The sequence below is a fragment of the Athene noctua genome, chromosome 5 (genome assembly GCF_965140245.1).
Source record: "Athene noctua chromosome 5, bAthNoc1.hap1.1, whole genome shotgun sequence".
In the NCBI taxonomy this organism is placed as follows: Eukaryota; Metazoa; Chordata; class Aves; order Strigiformes; family Strigidae; genus Athene; species Athene noctua.
In genome coordinates, this window is record NC_134041.1 from 65,977,806 (window position 1) to 66,001,805 (window position 24,000).

The 24,000-nt window shown below is 43.3% G+C and overlaps 1 protein-coding gene across 3 annotated transcripts in view; it reads left to right on the plus strand.

Moving 5' to 3' along the window:
* Nucleotides 1-24,000, plus strand: part of MGMT (O-6-methylguanine-DNA methyltransferase) — a 174,096-nt gene that overhangs the window by 122,029 nt on the left and 28,067 nt on the right. For all 3 annotated transcript variants that reach the window (XM_074907958.1, XM_074907960.1, XM_074907959.1), the window contains one exon: nucleotides 15,703-15,863. In XM_074907958.1, coding sequence (XP_074764059.1) covers nucleotides 15,703-15,863 — 161 coding nt within the window. The remainder of the gene's footprint in view (nucleotides 1-15,702; nucleotides 15,864-24,000) is intronic.

The following is a 24,000-nucleotide window of genomic DNA, read 5'->3' on the forward strand; positions in this document are numbered from 1 at the left end:
GAGCCCCATGTGCCGTTTATATTCCATGGTCGGGGGATGCCAGTGTCCCCTGGTTAATGTAGAACTCTCGTTGGGTGCAGAGAGCGCGTCCCCGGTTTGAGGCAGGACTCCTGAAGGCAGATGGATGTTGTCCTCAGTTAAATCCTCGCCGTGTCTTTGCCAGACCTCTCCATCCCCACCAGCCTGGTCCTGGGAGGGGAGACGGTGGTTTCAGCCTGACCCCAGGCTGAGGTGGGCAGTGCTACCCGCTGGCAAACACTCACTGTCGGCGTTTCTCAGCGGCTGGTGTTCGTGCCGTGGGGACACGTGCTGAGACACTAGTAACGCCCAGCAGCGCTTGGCATAGCTTACATTTAGGGGTGCCCCCAGTTTGGTGGGCTCGGTGTCGTGGCTTTTGAAATGTTAATTCCCTCTGGAAGGAAAGTCAGGTTGTATTTGCTGAGGCTGGCACGGGCGGGAGACTGGTGCAGCAGCACAGATGCGAAAATCCAAGTTCAGGGTGTATAAACCAAGCGTCAGGGTAAACCATCTTCTGGTTAAGAGAAGCTGCTAAGCTTGCCTTTGCTTCTTCCCATACACTTATTTAAATAAACCGTGTTTTAGCATTCAGCTGGTTAGGTCTGTCTTTTTGAGGCTTTATTTGTTTTTTCTGTATATCTCGTGTGTTGTATTCATATAGATGTTTACCAAACTAATTTTAAAAACAGCCTGATGACAATTCCAAGTGTTTTCCTGCCTGGCTGTGTCCAGAAGCAGGCACTGCTGCCCTGCGAGAGCTGCCGAGGAGCAGCGGGGTGGCGGTGGGGGGGACAGCCAGCCTGCCCCATCCCTGGGCCCCGCGCCGCAGCGGCCTCACGGAGCCAAGAGCTGAATTGTCTCATCCTTTAACTTCAAGCTGCAGTTTTCGAAGCCAGTGACAACATTTCTGATGAAAACAATTAAAGTTTTTATTCGGTTTGTTTATTGCAGTAGTAGTAATCTGGAAAAGAGATTTGCGATAATAACGTACATTTTTTTTTTTTTCTACTGTTAAGGGCCTTATTATTCTGTCCTTGCCAGAAAGCACATTTTAAGAGCTGGGATTCCAAATTAAATACTCAGTGTTTTAAAATACAATTACAATAACTAGCCGTTTAGTAGGGTTTTTTTTCTTACTTTTGACATATGGTCAATATACTAATGCCACTTATTAAAGACATTATTTTACGCTATGCTAACTATTTAACATATTGCAGCTGCCGTAGTAAATACGGACTGATGACAAGGGATGTTGAGAAAGCACGTTGCATGAACTGCTTCTTAGGTTAAATTACTACAGTGCCTGTACCTAGGTAAAGAAAAAAAAAATCCGCCACACTTGATAAGAGAAATTTATATTATTTATATGGAACAGAACAAACCAATTTACAAGAAAGGCACTTAAGTGAGAAGCTTATTTATTAATGAGTGTAGTACACAAGGTAATGGGGTTGTAATGCAGGTGCACCTAAAGCTCGGAGGACAGCGGTCTCCAGGCTCTGCGAGGAGAGAAAGCACGCTCAAAAAATACTTCTGCACAATCCGAAACAGAGTTATGTAAAGTGGTTTTGTCTGTCTCCTCTCAGACAGAAGGATGGTCTGCGAGCGTCTCCCGTCTCTCCTGCCACAGGACATCAGTGGGATTTCGGGGTAGTTCCAGGGCCGGGGCTGTAATTCACAGCTGACACTAGATCCCGCTTTGGCCTTCGTGGGGGACGTTCGGATGCGACTCTCTTCTGCACAGAGAAGTCCTGAAGCTCCTGGATCCCAGCAGCGAGACATCCCAGATGTCAGCGGGAGGCTGGGAGAAGCGAGGGGCATCCTGGGGCCAAGGTGGTCCATGAAGGGGAGGGTTTGTTTAAATTACAGTTCCTATATTCAGTCTTTAACAAGCTTCTTCTGAGGTAGCATTTTATAGACTCTTATTTCAGTTAATTATAACAGCAGTTTTTTGAAACAGTATTTTTATTGGTTTTATTGATGTGCCCTACTGTTTTTCCAATCCTGTGATTGGGTTCCGCTTGCTTACCTGGCAGAAGAAAAATTTTCCTCCCCAATTGGGAAGATGCAGGGAGCAGCCACAGCGGAGGAGGGGGTGGACTGCTCGGGAGGTGCTCCCCGGTGGGGGCCAAAGGCTCTCCCAAAGGCTCCCAATGCCTTCAGAGGGCTTCCCGTGGCGTCCCTGCAGAGTCCCCCCCGGGTCGGCTTCACGTCTCTCTTCTACGCACGTGCACGTGCAAAAGTGACCGTCCTGTGCGTGCGATGGGGTGTAGCTACACAAACCCCCCAAAGAGCTGATCCGTGGCACTGTAGTGTGTTGCAAACCATAAACAAGAAGTGCTGACAAGGGTTGATTAAAATGAAGGAAAATACGTTGGGTTTTTTTTATTCTTCCTGCTGTTGTAGGGTTGTATTTTTGGGGTTGAGGCCAAATTGGTGAGAAGTCAAGTCAGCTCTTCATTGGGTAGTGCCATTTTAGGACAGATCCTGCCCTTGCGTGTGGGAGACAATCTCAAAGCCCTGTAGAAAAGCTTTGGAGAGAGTATTTTTATTAACTCTGCTGTTTTAACTGGCATCTATTAGCGGCTTTTTCTGAGCGTCCTCTTCTCAGCCTGTGCTGACATGAAACTTTGAATGATGGATGCCTGCTAGGAACCCAGATCTTGACAAGTTTCATGATGGTTTCATCCAATGCCGGTGTGCGTTTTTGTGGTTTCTGAGTGTTCATACCTGGTTTTAAAAAAAACCAAGACGAATACCATTTCTTTGCACTGATGTTGGAAGCTTCACGGTAACACAGAGAGGGTCAAACTTGCCTCAAGGGCTTTGTCTGGTGCCTTTCCTGCCATCCGCTCTCCCATGCAGCTGTTTCGCTGGGCCGTGCATCAGAAGGGCCTCATTCACAGGGGGAAAATATTTTCATATTTTTTTCAAGCAGCAGATGGGCAGCGCGTCTCCGGTGGTGGCAGGAGCGTGCGCGTCGGGTCAAACGCCGCTCTCTGCCCTGATGGGAGATCCTGCACGTCAGGCATCAGATGAGCCTACGGTTGTTCCTAACAGGAGATGCTCAGAGGACACCCAGTCGGGGAGAAGCCGCTTTGAAAAATGTCCTGATGAGTTGAATTCTTAAGAGGTTCCTGATTTATCTGTATCTTAATTCATTTTAATAGGCTGGAGTATCTGCAGGTGCTGTTGATTATAATTCTTGGTGCTCGCTTTCATCTGGAATTCATGCACTAACGCACGTCAAGGTGGACATCCAAAGTCAGAGCCCAGTTCCAATAATTTAGCCTTAACTTTCCTCCTTCAATTTCCCCGTGCACCAGTGGGGACCAGAGACCTGGGTCTTGCAGTATAAGGGTTGTAATGTGTATTTTAACTGCCTTAGGGGTTTGGGTTTTTTTTAAATCCATGCATAATTGGGATTATATCTATCTTGGATATGTAGAAAAAATGTAAATTTTCCTTCAGATACCAGTTAGCAACTGGGTTATTACGATGAATAGAGGTGGTGGAGTTTATGTACAAGGTGATGCTATGTGGCAGTTGCACAGAGCTGGGAAGCAGTGGGGAGAGCTGTGGTGAATACCCTAAAACAGAGGAGCTAAGTGGGGAGGCGAAGGGAGTCTGGTGAGTGGTTTAAGGGTCCCCTGCAGCCAGCCCTAACACGGTTAATTGCCTGTGATAAAACCGACCTCGGAAGTCTGATGGGAGAATTCTTTTATATAAGAAAAAATGTTTTGTAACAATTTCTTGTAAGTGCTAAAATTAACTGACTTTCTTTTAACCTAATTATAGATAGAACTGATGATATCACCTATGCTTAATGTTGCCTAACATCTTGGGTGAGAGTGTGCTGCTGCATGTCACTTGGCCGAATTTTTACTTTTCGCTTTAAAGCATTTCATGTGAAGCATCTGCTTAATTGTTGCTGATTGAGGGCACGTGCTTGATCTCCCCCATTCTCACTCTAGAACAGGGTGGTCCTTTCCAATGAAGAGACAGACAGAAATTGGCGGGTTTTTATCTTTTAAACAAATCTTCCAGTCGCTCTGCTGCCAAACCCACTGATTTGAAAGAGTAGTATTTATGAAAACCCACTCTGATACTAGGAATATTTTTCTTCTCTAAATGTGGCCCAGCTGTAGGCCTTCAAAAAGTTCTGTTCACGGAGGGTGAATGGGTCTCTCTGCGGAAGGAGGTCTCTGGGCTTGAGCACAAAAGTGACACAACCTCACGGTGCTGAGGAGCACCGCAACTAGCTGTCAGTTTTTTGACCTGTTTGAATGACTTCTGCTAGCACAAATGAGGCAGAAACACACAGGATGAAATCTGGAGAGAATTAAGAATTAATCCAGAAGATACGTGCCTGGGAGAGGGGAAGAAAGCAGTACTTGAGTTGGTGACCAGCACAGAGATGGACCGTGAAATTGCTGTAGAGCAGTGAGGTCAGACGACGAGTAGTACTGAGATGGTCCAAACAAAGTGAGTTAGGAGGATGGGCAGGAGGATGGGGGGTGGCCAGGGCTGAAAAAGCACAAAACACAAAACTGGGCAGTGGAAGGAGAAGGAAGGAGCTTGGCATGGAGTAGACAATGAAGCAGAGCTTGGGGCATTGGGACACACGGCAGAAGGTTGAGGTGGATGAAAAACCATAACTTAGCAGTTGTCCTTGCACCTTGCCGTTGTTTTAAGAGAGATCTTTGTCCGTGATGAGATACGCTTCTCTGGAAACACAATAAATACGTTCAGGAAAAATAAGCCAAGACCACCCACACGTAGCATTGTTTTCCTTGAAGGTGTTTCTTGTGTTCCGAGGAAGGTTGGCCGCTCCCTGATTGCTGTGTTTCCTCCGTGGTCTCGCAGAACCGTATCCCAGGGCAAGATCTTGTTTGAAATCTGTGTCTCTCTATATAGGATTCCAATCAAAACTTTAATGGTACAGGGCAGCGAGTAGCATTTAATGACCTTCAGTGCTATCACTCGAGTCTTTTGGGCATTGACATTGATTTTCCTTATCTTGGCATGTGAAGACAGGAGTCTCACTCCCTTCTTTCAAGTGGTTGCTGGTACACACGGCGCAGGATAAGGAGGCAGCGGCTTCGCAGGCACCACGGCGGGCAGCGGCACAGGGCTGCCTCTGCTGCTTTCTTAGGCAACCTCAGTTTGCTGCCGGAATTTAACATCATTAATTGCAAAAGTTGGGAAAAAAAGACTGACTTACGTATTTCACTCAAGAAGTGCATCTGTTTATTTGGGATTTCCATCTGATACCCAAATTTTCGTGCAGATGCTTCTTTTTTCAGGGTAAAAGAGAGGTGCCATTTTAATGGAGAATTTCTGACCAGTCAGACCCCTAAAAATTTACATCCTCAACAACAGATAAAAGCAGAGTGGTGAAAATATTGCAAAGCTCGTATGACAAGGAGTAAGTCTTACTCAGTTCTTGAGTTCTTGTACTCTTCCATAAATGCATCAATTTCGTTTGAATAGGTCTTAAAAATAACTGCGACGCGGTCGTTCAGCACGAATTGGGGTGTTATTTCTGTTTATTGCAGCTCTCATCCTTTTTTTTTTTTTTTTTTTTTTAAATCTCTTACTGCTATCATACAGACACTTCATTTATAAGAAGCTAAATTAAACTATGTAAGGATGTGCTTCCCCATGAATTTTAAAGCTAAAAAGCTGCTTTGTTCCTTGATTCAGTTGTGGGGAAAAAAATGCAACACAGACATACGGCTATTTGAACTCTTTATTTGCCACGTTTACAATATTAATAACACTGTTTCTAGAAGTTGTCACATCAAGTAAAAGATCTTCATTCCAGACTGTCTTTTGGGGCCAAATTGAGACTGGATGCATGCATTTAATAAATTGTAGTCTCAAGTAGTCATTTTTGTAAATAATTAGCTTCGGTGAAAGAATAAGTTAGCATATTGTATGCATCTAATGTTGCAAATGTACATACAGCAAACTTTCCTATTAATCAACAGTCAAGCACTGTAAGTTGGGTCTCATACATAATGAATTGTTCTTAAACCTCCTGGGTTTCATTGATAGAAAAATAAGAGAAAACACAAGTGTAGTAAGCTTTTGAATAAAATTTAACGAGATTGCTCTGCATCCTGTAATCGTTTTGGAATCATTAGAGACCAGATAATTCATTTGCAGTTTTGGGGTGGCTTTAGCCATCATCTATCAAAGAAAGACTATTTAAATGACATTTAGGTGTTGATAAAATACGTTTTTATTTAATTTCACAATGAAGGCTTCAGTAAAAATGCCAGCTAACTCTACGTTTATTATGTAAAAAAATAATCCTGCGTGACTGAGTCTTGTTTTAATGTTAATTTTTGTCTTCTAATCATTACTGATTCTTCCATTTGAAAAGTAACACGCTGTCTATTTCTCGAAGAAAAGAATGATTTGGTAAGACAAGTAGAGAGATATATATGTATAAGAAAAAGACAGCCTTCACTTTCCAGACAGTGCAACTTTTAATACAGGACTGACTTCTGGTGACTTCACATGCATTAGTGTTGTGTGGAGAGTTGTCTTCAGTCATTTGCTGATAAAATTAAAAAATGCCTCTTTTTTTAAAAAAAAAAAAAAAAAAAAGTACGTAACCTTTTAAATTATGTTTGCCCCTCATACCTGTTTCATGGCAAGTGTTACTGTTCAGATCCTAGAGAATCAGCACTAAATTCTCCTGCAAATGTTAAAAATTTACTCTGCTTCAGGAGCTCTTCACAATTAACTATCCTAATGACCGTAAGCTGTGAAGCTGCTCTATCCACCTGCTGTGCCGCAGCTGACCGACGCCCGGGGAATGGTTTAATCATGGATGCACACTGCCAGGAGCCATCCTGATCCCAGGGTGGCTTTGCTCGGTGTGGGACCCCATCTGAGGGGTGATAGCCTGAGTAGGAGGCACCAGGAGGAGGGGCACGTGCTCGCCCGCACGAGCTAGTCCAGTCCTTGGGCTGCAGCACGGCCTCTCGTGAGGAAAATGACCCCAAGGAGCCTTTTTTCTCCCTGGTTTCAAATCACTTGGACATTCTGCTCCTCTCTGATGCTCTGAGGACTGTTCTGTTCCTCAGGTGACTCACAGAGGGATTATGGCTACATCCTAAACTCTCCCCAGCGGTGATGACAGAATCCTACTGTAACTGGACAATATTCCCAAAAACACTTTCCTCTCCACAGCTTCCTTCTCTAAGATCCTTTTCCATAGGCTTGATGGGTTGGGTTGTTGTTTTTTCCTATTTTTTGTAACCCTGCAACGAGGGTAAAAGCCATTCAGAAGTCCACCCACATTCCCCCTCTTGTTTGACGTTAAGTAGGTCTGCAGTCTCCAAGAGAGCCATGTCTAAATTGCTGTCAGATCGCATCACGCGCTCCGGCCGCCGAGCAGGGCTGCCGGGTCATGTCAGAGCCCATTCGTTATAGTTGGAGTCTGCTGCAGCAACAGGCCTCTGGTCTTTCTCCCTTAACAAGAGGATTAGCATGACAGCCACATGGAGATCTTTACAGACAGTCACCAAACACTTGCTCGGGTTGGGCTGCAATTACCCCTCGGGATGGCCGCCGAGGTTGGGGCTCCCTGACGTGCTGCAGCCTTGGCTCCAGGAGGCCACGTCCCTCTCATGGGTCCTTTGTTTTGGGAAGGGTTCTATAATATACCCCCCTGATTTTTTTTTCTTTGTCTTTTTTTTTTTTTTTTTGGGGGGGGGGGGAGTTTTGAGGGGAAAAAAAAAGGGCTTTTTAATACAAGATACTTACAGGAGTCTTTTCCTGCTGTTTTATTTATGTCCCCCTCTCCTTCATTAATGCATTTCTGTCAGAGCCTTTTTCATCCCTTCTGGATATCTGATTGCTTTGATAATTTTTGGATAATGGGTTATTTTGGTAATTTAGGGGCCTGTTTAAGGCACAGACCTCTCAGAAATCAAACGGCCAAAGGAGTGTCAAATACAGAGGAGAAAAAACACTGACAGTAATTCTTCCTGCTTACGCCAGCCTGAAGGTCCTCTTCAAACCGGAGACGCTGGGCGTTGTGCTGCCCTGTAAATGTGCTTGCAGATTTACAGGAACAAACCACAGCGTTTTCTGTTTCAGGTTTAATTAAAATTCAGTCTCTATCTCTTTTCCCTGGGTCTAAATTGTGAAGCTGTTGGGGCTGGGGAGCCTCGGGAGCAGCACGGGGACGTCGGGGCTCCATTTCAGAGAAGGATCGTTGCCTTCTGCTCCTTCTTGCCCATCACACCTCCTGCAGGCGCTGGGTTTGCTGCTTGGTTTTCTCCTCTGGTCTCTTCCCGACTCTTCCTCTGTTCACATTAGACTCAGTGACGTGGACTTCTGGTGTGGATTTTGATGAAGACGGGCTAAGAGGGGGGTTTGGTGAGTTTTTGTGCCATTTGCATTGTGAAGAGTACAGCTGGTGATTGCTTTCACAGCACTCTGGTCATCCAAAAGCCTCTTGGTTAGGTCTAATTTCTTTATATTTTAACATACAGTTGTTGTTAACGAACAGAAGTGCTTATGGTCTTTGTTCAGGGAACACAGTGGAAAAAATTGTGAATGCCCTTGAAAAACATGGAATGGGATGTGGTTGAATAAGGGAAGGTTTAGACTGAATCTTAGGAAGCATTTTTTTCCCAAAGGGGCTGTTGGGCGTTGGAATGGGCTGCCCAGGGCAGGGGGGAGTCCCCGGGATCCCTGGAGGGGTTGAAGAGTCGGGCTGAGCCAGCGCTGAGGGATCTGGGGGAGTTGGGAACGGTCAGGGGGAGGGTCATGGTTGGGCTGGAGGACCTCCAAGGGCTTTTCCAACCCAGATGATTCTGGGATTCTGTTAGTATTGAAATATGTTTATTTTCTACATGCCTGAAGATAACAGGGTGTTGCACACCCGGTGAGTTTCAGTGCCATGTGGACTGTGGTGTCAACACACAACTCAGTTGGTGACAGCCTGGCAAAAACTCTAATTTCCATGAGGAGGGATTGGGAAGTTGTATGTAAAATCATACATTCCATATCTTTCTTTCTATTTATTTTTTATTTTAGATCTTTCTCCCTGCTGTTACCTGAGTGGAACTGTTGTAGTTATTATAGTAATGTAATAACGAATCATCTGAGTCTCCCCACACATACCACTGGCCTTTAGCTGACTGCAGTCTAGGAGGAGTTACAATTTTCTTTTTGTGCTAGTTGGGGATCTTTTTTGGTTTATCTCTTAACCAAATTGAAGTAAAGGAGATTCTTCATGAGCTCAGCACCTGAACCAGTTTATAAACCTCTTCTTAGGCAAACCTCTGGAGGATGAGGTAGTTATCCTGGGATAAAACATTCAGGGGTGTGTGGCTACAGGCAGTGGAAGTGAGTATTACATTCAACCAATCGATTATATTTAATATATACGAATATTTTATAAATATATAAATACGTTGTGGGAGCGGATACCACATTCTCATAATATTTACCCCGAGGAAGCTGCCAGCTCTTAGCTTTACCCCTAAGGAAGTTGCCAGCAGAGCCTTTGGGATATATTATCTTTATTTTAAATCACACAACTCAAGGTCCGTCTTGCAGTGTTTCCGTTAAGGTTTATTAAGGACTGACTAAGGCAAAAAATAGCTCAGAAATAAAACAAATAATTAAAATCATACCGGTTTAGACTATGGCTACCCACCGAGGCTTCTCACAGCATTTCTCTGGTTTTCATAATGGTTAAGCTATTTAGGATGATACTGAAGCCAATCTGCTGCTTACATGTTTATTTTGGAAGCACGTTAGAAACTTCCAGTTCTTGGCAAGTGGTTTGGAAGGAGCCTGTTAAACTGAAACAGGTGGTGGTTCTGCTTTTCTCCCCCTCTGCTAAAGCCATCTTTTCCTTCATTTCATCCCCTGTAAACGTAAGAAGCCAGCGAAGGGACGCGGCTGAGATGGAGCCTCGGGAAGGCACCTCTGAGCTGCGGGGAGGCCAGAGCCCGCCGCCGTCCTTAGGTTGGTCGGCCTTAAAAAAAGGGCTGTAATGGAAATAAATACGTAGGTTTGCAGTAAGAAGGGTATGGAACAGCTGCCCAGCAGGTCGGTGCTGGGGCTGTGGTGGGTTCCCATGCTGGGACTGAGCTTACATCTCGCTTGGACTTGGCCACCACCAAGAGCTGAGTGCCCAGGCTGGAGGTCTGCAGCAGCACCAGTCGTTCCCTGGCCTGAAAAAAAGTCTCATTTTGAGAAACATCCAACTTTAAAAAAGTGTATATTGTTAGATGTCTGCTTTTTATAGCTTAAACTTTTTTTTTTCTGAGGCGTATGTAGTCTTAATTAAGCATCACGTTGTAAAGCTGTAGATGAGACAGTCACTTGCAGCTGAATTATCCATTTAACATCACCGTAAAGTTCAGACAGACTGCATGCATGTTAGAGGCTGGCATGTTAATACAAACAAAAAAGTGTCCGTAAAAAAAAAAAAAAAAAAAAAGGCAAAACAACAACCTTAAAAAAAAAAAAAGGCAAAACAACAACCTTAAAAAAAAAAGGCAAAACAACAACCTTAAAAAAAAAAAAAGGCAAAACAACAACCTTAAAAAAAAAAGGCAAAACAACAACCTTAAAAAAAAAGGCAAAACAACAACCTTAAAAAAAAAAAGGCAAAACAACAACCTTAAAAAAAAAAAAGGCAAAACAACAACCTTAAAAAAAAAAAGGCAAAACAACAACCTTAAAAAAAAAAAAGGCAAAACAACAACCTTAAAAAAAAAAAGGCAAAACAACAACCTTAAAAAAAAAAAAGGCAAAACAACAACCTTAAAAAAAAAAAGGCAAAACAACAACCTTAAAAAAAAAAAAGGCAAAACAACAACCTTAAAAAAAAAAAGGCAAAACAACAACCTTAAAAAAAAAAAAGGCAAAACAACAACCTTAAAAAAAAAAAGGCAAAACAACAACCTTAAAAAAAAAAAAGGCAAAACAACAACCTTAAAAAAAAAAAGGCAAAACAACAACCTTAAAAAAAAAAAGGCAAAACAACAACCTTAAAAAAAAAAAGGCAAAACAACAACCTTAAAAAAAAAAAGGCAAAACAACAACCTTAAAAAAAAAAAGGCAAAACAACAACCTTAAAAAAAAAAAGGCAAAACAACAACCTTAAAAAAAAAAAGGCAAAACAACAACCTTAAAAAAAAAAAGGCAAAACAACAACCTTAAAAAAAAAAAGGCAAAACAACAACCTTAAAAAAAAAAAGGCAAAACAACAACCTTAAAAAAAAAAAGGCAAAACAACAACCTTAAAAAAAAAAAGGCAAAACAACAACCTTAAAAAAAAAAAGGCAAAACAACAACCTTAAAAAAAAAAAGGCAAAACAACAACCTTAAAAAAAAAAAGGCAAAACAACAACCTTAAAAAAAAAAAGGCAAAACAACAACCTTAAAAAAAAAAAGGCAAAACAACAACCTTAAAAAAAAAAAGGCAAAACAACAACCTTAAAAAAAAAAAGGCAAAACAACAACCTTAAAAAAAAAAAAAGGCAAAACAACAACAACCTAAAACCCCTACAGTGATGATTACTTGTTGACCAAGTGAAAATACAAAAATCTCCACTTTGAATTTTTTGAGATGCAGGGAGCACCCAACACAATTCACTAATGAAAACAAGTGCAATGACAGAAGCCAATGAAAGCGTAAGGGGCTTAAATAAGACCACTGCTTTTAAAATAAATGCTTCGCATTATTCCAGCCACATGGTAAAAAAAAAAAAAATAAAATAAAATGTTGGTACTTTTTAAGGAAAGATAATTACATTCCCCAGGGCAAAAGTAAAGCAGTCAGATTTCTTGCACCATTTAGTTTCTTGCATTTTTGGATGAATATGTTTATTTTATTTTCATGTATAAAAGCTACCTCTTGTTGAATCACAGGTTTAAGACTGAAGCTTTCCGTCGGTAAAACATATAATGAATGGCCATCGCCTCGGGTGCTGCTTGTGGCTCTACGGCCAGGAGCAAGCCCCTTCCGTGGCGATCACTGAGGGCAGGACGTGAAGAGAAGAGGGTCCCCTTTTCCTTGTCGTTTGTTGCTAAAGATTAGGCAGAAATACTTAACATGACTCTTAGATGGGTGTTTTTCCCAGATGGCATAAAACCAACTTCTTCCTGTCCGGCTTAACTTTAGAGATACTCAAAGACCAACGCATGGAGTAGGGTGTTCAGAAACCTTCCAAGAAGTCTAATGCTGAGCAGAGGAATTTCACACGAGGAGGAGGGGGGCGGAATTTCCCATGATATGACTCATCTGCTCTCCTTTTCTTCTTGTGAATATTTTGAGACCACTTTTGACTTGCTTTTTGAAACACACGTATGGTCTAGTTGGACCAAAACGTGGCTTTGAAGCCTGAGAAAATCCTTTAAAAGGCAGCTGGCGTTTTAAGTTGAATTTTTAATGATGAGGTAGTTTGTAGAAGGAGTGCTGCTATGTAACTTCAGAAAGGGAAAGGGGGGGAGGAGGGAAGGGAGGGGAGCGGGGCCAGTGGAAGACATCCATGCATAAGTTACGTTCGTTCTTTTTCTTTATTAATGCTGTCAAATTCCCAGGAATAGTTGTTAGCATTTCTAGCCAAGCAAAATTAATACGAAGATTTATTTTTTTTTAACTTTCTGCCAACTTGAAGCTCTCAGCATATATGTTGGCAAATTGACTTTGTATCCTACAGGAGAAGAAGTCAGTGCCTTCTTAGAAAGCAATTCATTTTCATTTTGCAAAGTTTTTGCTTTCTTGGCCGAGGTGGAGGTGGCTGTGGAGACTGTGATGGTGCCTGGTGTTGAAGTGGTGGGAGAATGGCCTCATCAAAACCATCTAGAGATGTTCAGCAGTGACAAGGCACTGTTGTTAAAAGCAGTAATTAAAAATAAATAAATAAATAAATAAATGAAGACTTCCTACCAGGAAGGACCTGGTGGAAGTGAGGAGTGTGTATGTGGTGGCAGGGGGCTGGCTGAGCCTTGCTGCGCTATGCAGCAGGTTCCTGCACCCTCCCAGCTCCACAGACAGGCAAAGAGCTGATGTAATTTGTGTCATCTTAAAGATATTAATGAACCTTTACTCTATTCTCTATACTGAACATGGAGCTAATGGCCTGATGGTTACCTTGAGGCTTCAGGCAAAGCCCCGAGCAGCCCAGGCACCAGCCTCAGCCGCACCTCGCCGATTGCTGCCATGCTGCTCCCCACCTGTTCTGGGGAAGAACGACGGGATTTTGGTGCCTTTCTGGAGCCAGGAGGAAATTCTGGTGCGTGTCTGGCAGTGTCAGGCTGGGACGGTCGGAGGCAGAGCCGGGAGCCCAGCTGCTGGGGGCTGCTTGCTTGCGGAGCAGTGAGGAGACAAAGTCTTTTGGTTTTATGATGATATTACAGTCCAAATCATTTCCAGACTCCCGAGAACGTGAAACAAGATGATGTGAAAAACATAAGGTTACTGTAGTTTTGAGTGCTTTCTATGCTCTTCTGGATAAATGGAGCAGAAAAGTCTACCAACTTCTCTTTGAGATTTCAGAGGCATTATTATATTCTGTAGTTATTATATTGTCGTAGCTCTAACAATCCACAGTAAAACTGAGCCATATTCTGCAGAGTGTTGTACATGTGCAGAATAACGGATTATCTGTGGTGTTGAGAGCTTGGGTTGAGGTCCATGTCATCGGTATTCACACAAAAAAAAGTTCATGCAGATTCTCATACCGTGTTTTTTTTTTTTTTAGCAAGGAGATTATTAAATAACAAAATAACTTAGACACTAGTTTTAGAAAGCAAACTGATACGACTTCACGCACACACACACAAAAAAAGAAAAATCGAAAGCATTAATTTCTTAATTAATTAAGAAATTGCATTTAATTCCTAGCAAAATGGATCCAAAGCTGGTTCTTCATTTTTGTTTTGCCTCTGCTCCAAGCCATCAACTTGTATTCTAGTGCGACCGGAGTGTTTTAATTGTCCACCTCCGTGTCCCTCTTCTTCTCTGCCACTTTCTAATCAGTAATTACGTGGCCTTCAGTGGTTAACAATTAATCAGAAAATGAATTGGGGCTGGGGGAGATGGCAGGGCTGTTTGATCATGCACCAGGCGAGTGAGGGCTTCGCTTCTGAGAGTAACCCCGACCCAGCTCCCGCCTGCACATCATTTATCCTGTCCAGAGGCAGCGCCGGGGCTGGTGTCTGATTACACCGACGTCCCGTCGAGTTGGGCTCCACGAGCTGTTGTGGATCAAGGCTGTGAAGGCCTTCGCTCCTTTTGCAAAGGTGCCTTGTGGCAAAAGCAGACCTGGTCTCTTTTATGCCATTACTGGTAGATCAGATGCTTCATTTTCTTCTGCTTTCTACTAGGAGGGAACTAACAAAATATTTTTGCTCACTTGCAGCAATTGTCCTGGGGAATTTGTGTCGGTTTGCTTTTTCCCCATACCTAGGTGGCAGAAATGCTCTGGTTTTCTCTTTTTTTTTTTTTTTTCCATTGTCTCAGGTTCTTGTATATGTTGATATTTCTATAATTTTCTCTCCTTTCTCCTGCTCTGCGTCGCATCCCAGCTCTCACCAGAAGTCTAGCTGATGAGTTTCAGCAGCACGCTGTTGATAAACTTCTTGTTCTGGGGTCTGGCTGTACTTCCAGCTGGGGGAAAAAAAAGCCTGCAATAATCAGAAGACCTTAAGGACGGCTCATGTGGGCTTAAGATTCTGGATGTGAGAAGGTGGCTGGCACGGCTTGCTGTTTTGGCAGCCACCCTTGATGATGTCTCCTTCTCAGTCCCCCTATCCTATCTCTCAGGTGCATTGCTCGTGGGCTCTGATTGTTTATCAGGACCCTGAAGCTGGTCTCTGCAGTTTGGAGAGACACCCACCACACCACGATCTTGTAAAGCACCGGGAGGGCATCACCACCACCCCTTCGCCTCCGCTGCTTTGCCTCGCTGGAAACGTACAGATTGGGAAACAGGGCTGGAGATTTGCAAATCCAGTGGTCACGTTTTCACTTGTCTCGGACACACACATTGCTCTTCCCGAGGAAAAGGAAGAAAAAAAGTAGTAAAGGAAGAAGTACGTTTTTGTTTGCAGGTGCTTTTTGTTCGCTTGCTTTGCTCTTCAGTACCCTGTAAGCACGAGCTGCCATTGAAAATCAAATGAATTCTCAATTGCTTCCTTCCAATTCAATAAGTGGAGGAAAGCAGAAACCTGCCACCGTCACTGGAGGGAAAGGGGGCAGAGGAAGGCACGGGTTCGGCAGAAAGCCGCTTCCTTTCCTCCTCTCCCCAGGGAAGATCCCTGGGGGGGACGGGACTGCACCCCTAGGGGACGTGGAGGAGGAGCCTCACCTCCATCCACCCTGCAAGCATGAGGATGCGTCATCTGCCGTGGGCTTGGGTGGTTTTCTTGTTCCGTGACATCTCTCACTTACACGTGGTGTTTCCCTCTCACCAATCTTTTATGAATTTTTTACAGGTGATTGCATTTCTAGAGGTGATGGGATGCTTTTGGTTACTGCTGTTGTGAATCTTTTCACCTTTAGAAGAAAGACGGAGTCTGACTCCAGATTGAATGTTTTGAGATTTTTATTTTTTTTTTTTGCTAACATGTAGAGTATGATTATTCATTCTTGTCATTTGTCTCGTTATAATTTTCCCCTCCTCTCTCTCGCAGCAGGGGGGAGTCCGTGGCCACGTGCGAGGTGTGTGAAGGCGCCGAGGAGCTGACGGAGGCGCTGAAGCAGTGCACGGCCTGGCTGTGCGCCTACTTCTGTGAGCCAGCGAGGACGAAGAGCCTCCCCGTGCCGGCCTTCCACCACCCGCTGCTCCAGCAAGGTCTGTGCCCGGGGCACCCGTCCCCTCCCCGCTCCCATCACCCAGGCGACGCTGCCTCCTGCCTCCCCAAAGGAGGAAAAATTTTTCTTCGCGAGAAAAATGATGCGGTTCAGCTCCCGACAGCCGCTGGCTGAGAAGTTTGAGGGTGAATGTGCCCAAAGGGCTCTTCAGGAAGGTCGTTGTTCACTTAAACCTGGTTTTGGCCAGTAATGGGGGGAAGGAGGCTTAGAAACATCCGTGTCTGTAGAAGCGGTCAGTGGTAGGTAGGTTGCGTCAGGTAGATATTTTGATTCCTCAAAGTTGTTGCAGATGCTGTTTGGATCTTTTTTTAACAAAGAACAAGTGTTACACTACTCATGTGTGTAGATAAAAACAAGACCTGAGGAAAGTTTCTCCTTACCGTTCTCAGTTTACTGGCTGTGTTCCTTAAGACCTAGTAACAGAAGTCAATCACTTGAAATGAAATAGATCTCATTATTTAAAAAAAAAAATAAAATTCAGCAGTCTGCTTTTTGCAGTGCCTTCTGGCCTGTCCATAAATATCATCATTTCCCAGCGAATAAAATCTTCAGTTTAATAGATCTATTTTTTAATTGTATTAGATTCCGTCATGACAAAGCACCAAAAAGGGACTAGTATCCTCGACCCTACGTGAGGTAAGCTATGACTGGTTTCTGTATAAACTCTAGAATATATGTACTTTTTCCTTTTTTTGTGCTTCAAGGTGAAAGACACCTTTTAAATACGGGTGCACAGGTTTGGATTTTGAGGCGTAGGGACTGTGCCTCGGTGCCTGTGCAAAACAATGGCCAGTTTTACCTGTGCAAAGGAAGGGATGCTTTGGCAGGAGCACCCTTGCAGGTAATATCTACGAGAAGTCAGCTGTCTGCTGTTAATTGCTGGATTTATTCTGATCCCTATAAATAGTACGTTTCTTCTTGCTGTTGCACTTTCTTATTCTTAATTATTTAATGGCAGCTGCAAATACAACAACGAAATCAAAATGCAGTTGTTGTGCAGTGTCCCGCAGATACTCAGGCTGTTGCTTTCAGAAAGTGGGAGTGTTGCGTGTCATGAGCTTTGCCCTGTACCTTTGTTTTAATGATGAACTTCTGGACTTTTCCATGTTGTGAAAATATCTCAGTGCAACATCTTCCACAGTCAAAATTCCAGGCTGGGTCCTGAGTACTTTTTAACCTGAGTATTTCAGTCTCCCCTTAATTTTTATACAAACGTCACTTTTCTCAACCCCTAAAAAATTTCATTTCGAAGTTTTAGTGAAACCATCCACTTAAAATGTGGGACAATAAGCACCAATGACGCTGATCTCAAAATTGCCAAAGTACCCATGAAGTATGGCCTTCTAGGTGATTAAATTATCACTTGAGGACTTTTTTTTTAATCAGCTGGGCTGAATTGAAGACCCGTGTTGTGAAAACTTTCAGATTGGGGTGAACGTGGACAGGCAAGGCTGGGTTGGAAGTAGTTATTGCTGCTGTTCCTCCCATCTTTGAATAACATCAGGGGAATTTCTGCTTCCCAGATTATCCACAGAAGGTTATAAAACATTTAATGTAGTGCTTTTACTTTTATTAATTTTCCTAAATTGGCTACTGAATTCTTTTTAGTTTGGCTAATGACATTTCTTGGTCTAAGTGCTGCTGATGTTGTTTCAGCAGCAGTTTTGGGGTGTAGCCCAGAGGTGACAGGGGACTTTGGTCCTTCCCGAGGCAGCGGCCTTCTGTGCACGCAACGCTGGAAGAGACTGAAGATCATTTAAAAGAGGAAAAATAAGTGTATTTGTTAATAGGAAGCTTCTTGAGGGAAAGCAGTCATCACCCTTGAATTTTTCAGGGAGGGGAGAAGGAAATCTCCTCAGCACCACGTGCAAAACCCAGCCGAGAGCTGCCGGCGGGGTTGGGACAGGCGGTGGCCGGTGGCGTGAGCGTCACCACTGGCCCTCTGCAGCCCGTGGCTCTGGGTAGGATGTGGCTGGTGGTCCCGCTGGCCGGGCTGGCCACGCGTGGGGCAGTCTGTTGGGGTCTGACCTGTGTGTCAGGTTCGGTGCTGGGGACGACTAGAGTGGGGTTTGCTCATTTTAACGTGTGTGGGTTCGAGTTCTTTTAATTTAATTCAGGTTTTTGTTCATGGACTGAGGGCAGGTGTGTGTGTTTTTGGGGGGGAGGCACGTACGTGATGGAAATGCTAACGAAGAATTAATTGGTACAAATCACAGTGATGTGATAGTATTTCTAATCTCTTACTTTCTCCTAGCAATGCTTTCATAAAATAGAAAAAATTGATATCAGAAGGAGTGTGGAAATACATGTCAAAAATTTGAAGAAACTATATTTAAAAGTTATTTAGTAGAAAGATAAAGGAAAAAAATGCATGATAATGGATTACATTTTGCAGTTCCATTTATCTGTAAGTCAGAGATGCAGTAATGCTAAATTAGGAGTTTGGTATTTATTTACTTTTTCGCATTTACATTTGAAAGTGCCTCCTCATTTCTCCAGGCACTTAAAAATGCAGAATAAACATAAGCGAGAGCATGAGGATCCAAAGCCGGGAAGGCTTTTTCTCATCACACTGATTTCTTTACATATCTCTGCTCGGCAGCAGCTCTGCCAACGAATCGTCAAAGCCTTTGGCCCTTCTTTTCCCCGTTTCACAGTAAATCTGATGGTGTGGTTCTTTGATATTAGGTGATTTGAGTTCCATTGTCAAGTGCTTTTGCGGTCAAGACTGATTATTGGGTACTTTCTTTCTTAATCAGTACTTATATCATTTATTTTTTTTTTCCTGTGCTGGCATCATCTGAGGACAGGAAGGGTTTTGCTTATGTCAAACACATTAAAGAGATTCCTCATTTAACAGAAAAGTGTAAAGTGCTTTCGGGATGAAGCACTTCTCAATTCAGGGTCAATTTGCTGCTGCTGCTTTTGTGCCAGCTATTAAGACACCGTTCCTTGTGGAGAAAAAAAAAAAGCGTCAACTTTGAGATAACAGAAGCGGAGAGATTTGCTAATTCAGCCAGCAGAGGCATCCTGCAGGTTGCATAAAACCATCTTCCCCCCGCGGCGGCCCCGGGCTCAGCGTTGCCCCCGCGCCCAAGGCAGCGAGCACCGGTAGGTGCTCCGGGTGTTGGGGCTGGTGGTAAATGCCCAACCCGGCCACCTCCCGGCCTCAACCTCAGCCTCAACAGACGAAGACACACAGTTGGTGACCATCGGAAAACCACGGAGCTGTACGCTTTGCTTTTCTGGGCTCACAGACCCCGGTATCCCCCTTTGAACACCGAGCACCTCCCTGCTGTGACAGAAAAAAATAGGAGCAGAACCCTTTCACTGCTCTGTCAGACTCTGGTTGCCAAGTGCATGTGCATTACCAAGGCAAAGGCAAGCTGAACTGTGACATTTTCTGTTTCAGTGCCTCATCTTGTGGCTTAAATTTTTCTAAAGTGCCTTTAATTTTCTAAATTACTATTACAAGGAGGAAACGTGTTCAAAAGCACTCTAAGTACAGAATTAACCATTCCTCCTCGTAACTCATCGTTGGCAAAGTTTGAATCTGGAGCACTGATGCTGTAGTACAGCTTGAGGCAAGGTGGAAGTTTGAAGGCAGCACTTCCCAGTTGTTGGCTTACTGGCTGCCCAGTTTAGCCTGTGCAGCCAACTTTTTTTTTTAAGTCAATGGAAAAACTGGAATTTTCATCACTTTGTGTTAAGACGAGTGCTCAGTGTGGAATTTTATTAAGTAAAGAAAAAGTCAATTTTCCCCATTTCTCTACATCATGACTTCAAGGTGTTACACCTCAGAAAAATCACTGAACCTTTATAATGGGAAGTGATTAATTGGTCTAAACGTATCATGGTCATTAGCCCTCCCTTTATATATGAAGAAGAAAAATTGACCCTGTTATTGTTTTGAAGCCTATGCATGAGTTGCTTGATTTGTGGGTCTGTGAAATGGAAAAGGCAATCTTAAATTGGCCGGTCATGGATTTTCCTGACTTTCCTTTATTTGTGCTTTACAACCGTGGTGGTTGCGGTTGCAGAAAGCTCTGCGGCGCTGGACGCTGCAGCGAGGAAGGGTTGTGTGTTTGCAGACCAGATGGCTCATTAGAGCAGCAAGAGCAGAGGAAATTGGAGACACTCAAGAGTTTTCCTTTGCCCTGTGACGAGCAGCAGCCCTGGAGCTCTGCCCTTTGCGTGCCGTGCCGTGCCATGCCGCCGCCCTCACTGGATGAAGTCCTTTAGCTTTGCAAAACCACGCTTTTCTATTCTTGACTCCGGAATTCTGGAGGCGTAGGCCTGAAGCAAAGCTGCGCCTTGGAAGGCTTGAGCTCCGTCCAGCTCAATCACCCTGTTTCTTCAGACCAGCTCTGAATTAGCATGTCGGTGCGAGGCAGGAGGTCTCTGCAGGTCTGCATCTGTGTCGCCTTGCGGACCAAAGGCAGAGGAAAGCTGTGCAAAGTGACCGAGGAGCAACCTGAGGATGGAGACCAGAGACGTGGCTTTGCAAGCCACATTAGTAGCTGAAATTTCCCGTGCATAGTCATCCCAGAAGGGATATTGATGAAATGGCTCATAATGGGAGCAGAGAGTCTTCAGAGAAGCTGGTAGTACCTCCGTTCTCCCTCCAGGATGACTTTGCTCCCTACCCAGGCCTGCAACAATAATTACCCCGTGGTTTGGGGAGCCTTCTCCTTCAGAAGCTCAAACCACAGCAGTGTAGGCTAGTGAGCCTGGCATAGTCCCTGCCCAAGGCCGGCAAAGCACGCTGTAAAACACCCACTACGGGCTGAAGAAGCTCTTCACTTCCCAGTGTCACCCCTGTAAAACTGGCCTCATCCTCTGCTCCCACGCTGCGCCCTCGCCCGTCCGTCCTGGGGTCTGCGGGTGCTGTTCAATCTCTCCCCCTAGAAAGTACCCATGGCAAAAATCCTTCCATTAATTGCATCTTGATTACTCTTTCACCTTTCTGCCAGTGGCACAGAACAACACCTCTTTGTTTCATTGGTTTTGCACATTCTAAACTATTTAAAATTAAAAAAAAAAACCACTAAACTGCAGCAAATTAAGAAAGAAAATTAGATTTTATGCATTCTGTCTGCAACTCATCAAAGGCCAAAGTATTTTTTTTTTTTCCTCTTCGTGGTTAGAATGCTCAAATCACAAGTTTTCTGAAGATTGTGGGGCTGTTAATTTGCTTACTTCTCAGATGTCAAATTCAACATCCCATGAATGCCTTCATTTAAAAGAAGTGTTTTTAATGACTGTGCTGCTTACCTTCATTGCAGTGTGCAGAATATCCTGAGTAAATTTTTCTCATGTACAATTTAGCCAAATATTTTTTCAATATATAAAGACTATTTAAATAAGAAAAGCATTTACAGTATTAAGATGAATACAGATCTATTTTCCCTTGCTTTAAATTACAGATTAAAAAAAAAAAAAATCAAAAATCATTGACTTTGTTGAGATACTGCCTCGTAAAGCTGGAAAGTTTGAAGCCAGTTTATGGATGATAGGACAGCAACTCTGTGCTCTCATTCGCTGGGAAAGCAATGGCTGGTAAAAATGTCATTCTTTAGAACATAAGAATGAGTAAACTACTTTTCAGGAGCTGCAGAAGCAGAGGAGGAACATCCAAAGCTCAAAGTGGAGAAGGTGCGAAAAAGCCTGATCAGAAGAGTCAGAGTAGCTGGAGGATACTCAGGGGTGTCCAGTGTCCTGGTCGGTCCTGAGGTCACTGCACAGCTTCTTTTTATATAACAAAAAAATCCGCAGCGGTATGTTGGGGTGATCTGCAGCCCTGAGGAGAACAAGAGAAAATGGGAGTTCAGGGGGAGAGCAGGTGAGCGCTGGAAAGGATGAATCTGAACTAGGGATGGTTGCGCTGAGCTGTGGGTAACTTGGGTCATGAGTAGAAAAAGCAACCATAGGCATTCTGAGTACATCTTAAACCTTCTGCTGACTTCTAGAATGACGTTTGCGTGGTGTTAGCAAGACAACAGACACTAAAGTGAATATCTTCACACTTTTACTATCTTTATTAACTTCTAATTCTTAACCCAACGGCCTATGGATATGAGACATAGCCATAGAGACATAGATACGTCCGAGTCCCTCGTAGTTTTAATTTTCTTCAGTCCTGTTTACGACTTGTTACTTTTTTTTCCCTTTTAAAATAAATTGTGACTACTCTTAATGTCTTCAATGACTTTTCTAATATGACCTAATAGACATAAACCCACACGCAGTATCTGGAAATACACCAGGTAGCTGGAGCTTATGAGGATGATGGGCAGCCAGATGGGGTGCTAAAGCAAGACAAGTGCTTTTGGGTTTGTCTGGAACTTCTCTGAGTAGGTATTTTCATGGTGGAGGGACACGTGTGTACGGGGCAACGTATTTACTTAGTCCCATGGTGATCTTTTTTTCTCAAACATAAAATTGAGACTATAAACAACAGATATAACATCAGGGGCCAGTTCCTGGGATTTCCTTGTTTTGCTTTAGATGTGTGTGTGTATGCATATAAGTATAAAAATGAATTGGTTTTGAGAGGCAGGTGTGGTGCAATGAGGATGATGCAGTGATCAGGCCCCAGGCCAGGCACTGCCACTTCGTTGATCACCATCCTCAAACCATCCTCTATAGGAAAAGCAGAAAACTCAACCTACAGAAAAACTCCAGGAACCAACCTGCCCCAGTGTCATCTCTCCACGTTTACCTTATTTTCAGTAAAAATGGAAAATTCGTTGAATTTCAACTGGGAAACTATAAATCCACCAGCATTACCAGGTTGTATTTACATTTTTGCAAACTTGAGTCGTGCTGTTGGGTAACCTGCCGAGGAGGAGGCAAGTCTTGCCCTTTCCTAGACAAATGCAAAATGTCATTCTTGCCATTTATTTCTGTTGCAGTTTGTGAAATCCTCTTTAATTTTGTTGCAGAGTTTGAATTCACTAAAGGAAAAAACTTGAGAAACGTTTCTGACTTTCCCTTTTTTCATTCCTGCAGCTTCATCAGGCATGCAAATACATTTCTATTTAGGCTTTTAGAAAATATTATTCAAAACTAATATGAAATAATCTCTTTGAAAATGTTAGTACTTCACATATCTGGACATGGCAGATTCAAGTGCAAAGAGATGACAGGCTTTCATATTTCTTTCCACCAACACAAAATTCAAATTCCAGAGACTGGCACCTTCTTTTATTACCATTTCATGTGAGAATAGTTTTGATAAGCAGAAAGTCACTGTTTTGCTAGACATTTAATGGATTTTTACAATCCAGTACTTTCCTACAGTTTTCTTCAAACAGAAATCAATCCTCTCCAACCTTCAAAAATGAAAACAACAAAAACCCAAAAGTAGCCCAGTTACTTGTGTGTCTCACATAGTTTTTCCGGCCCAGTTGGCCCATTGTTTTCTCTCAACTATGTGTATTTAAAAACAGAATTAAAACAAATAAACAAAAAATCAGTACAAATGCATTCTGGACAGAAGTATTTACAAAATTCCTGACCCGGTTCCTATTGAAATCAGAACAAAATCCCCATAATTTTCAGTGGAAGCCTGTGTGGTTTTAAGTATAATGTTAAGGAGTGCTCTTCGTTTGAGTTCACTGTTCAAAGGATGAATTGGCTGCCAAATAGATGCTGTTTATGACAATTCAGGCCTTATTAGGTGCAAACGTCCTTTTTGCTGCTGTCCCTGGCACGTGTTGGGATTTAGGCAAAGCATTTTGGATGCACCGATGCAGGGTGCAGAGGAAATGTAACTTCTTGTGCTCTGTGGGGTTTTGGTGGAGCCTTGAAGAGTGACCGTGACCTTTGAAAGAGTCTAAGTATGGGCAGAGAGATGCGTCTGTCCTCTCACGGGGAAGGGAGTGAAAGGGACAGTTATTTAAAAAAAAAAATACATTGTATTTTCAGTAGGATAATCCTTTCGTGTCAGTATTCTTGACATTAATCACAGGTAGGGCACAGTCAGAATAAAGGAGCGTTATCTAAATGGGGTTTTTTTGAGGTAAGAGTGGATTGAAGCTCCACCACCGATGTTCACCTGTGCGATGGCAAAAAGTTTACTGGCTTTCAGAGATTTTGGGGATATTGGAGCAAGC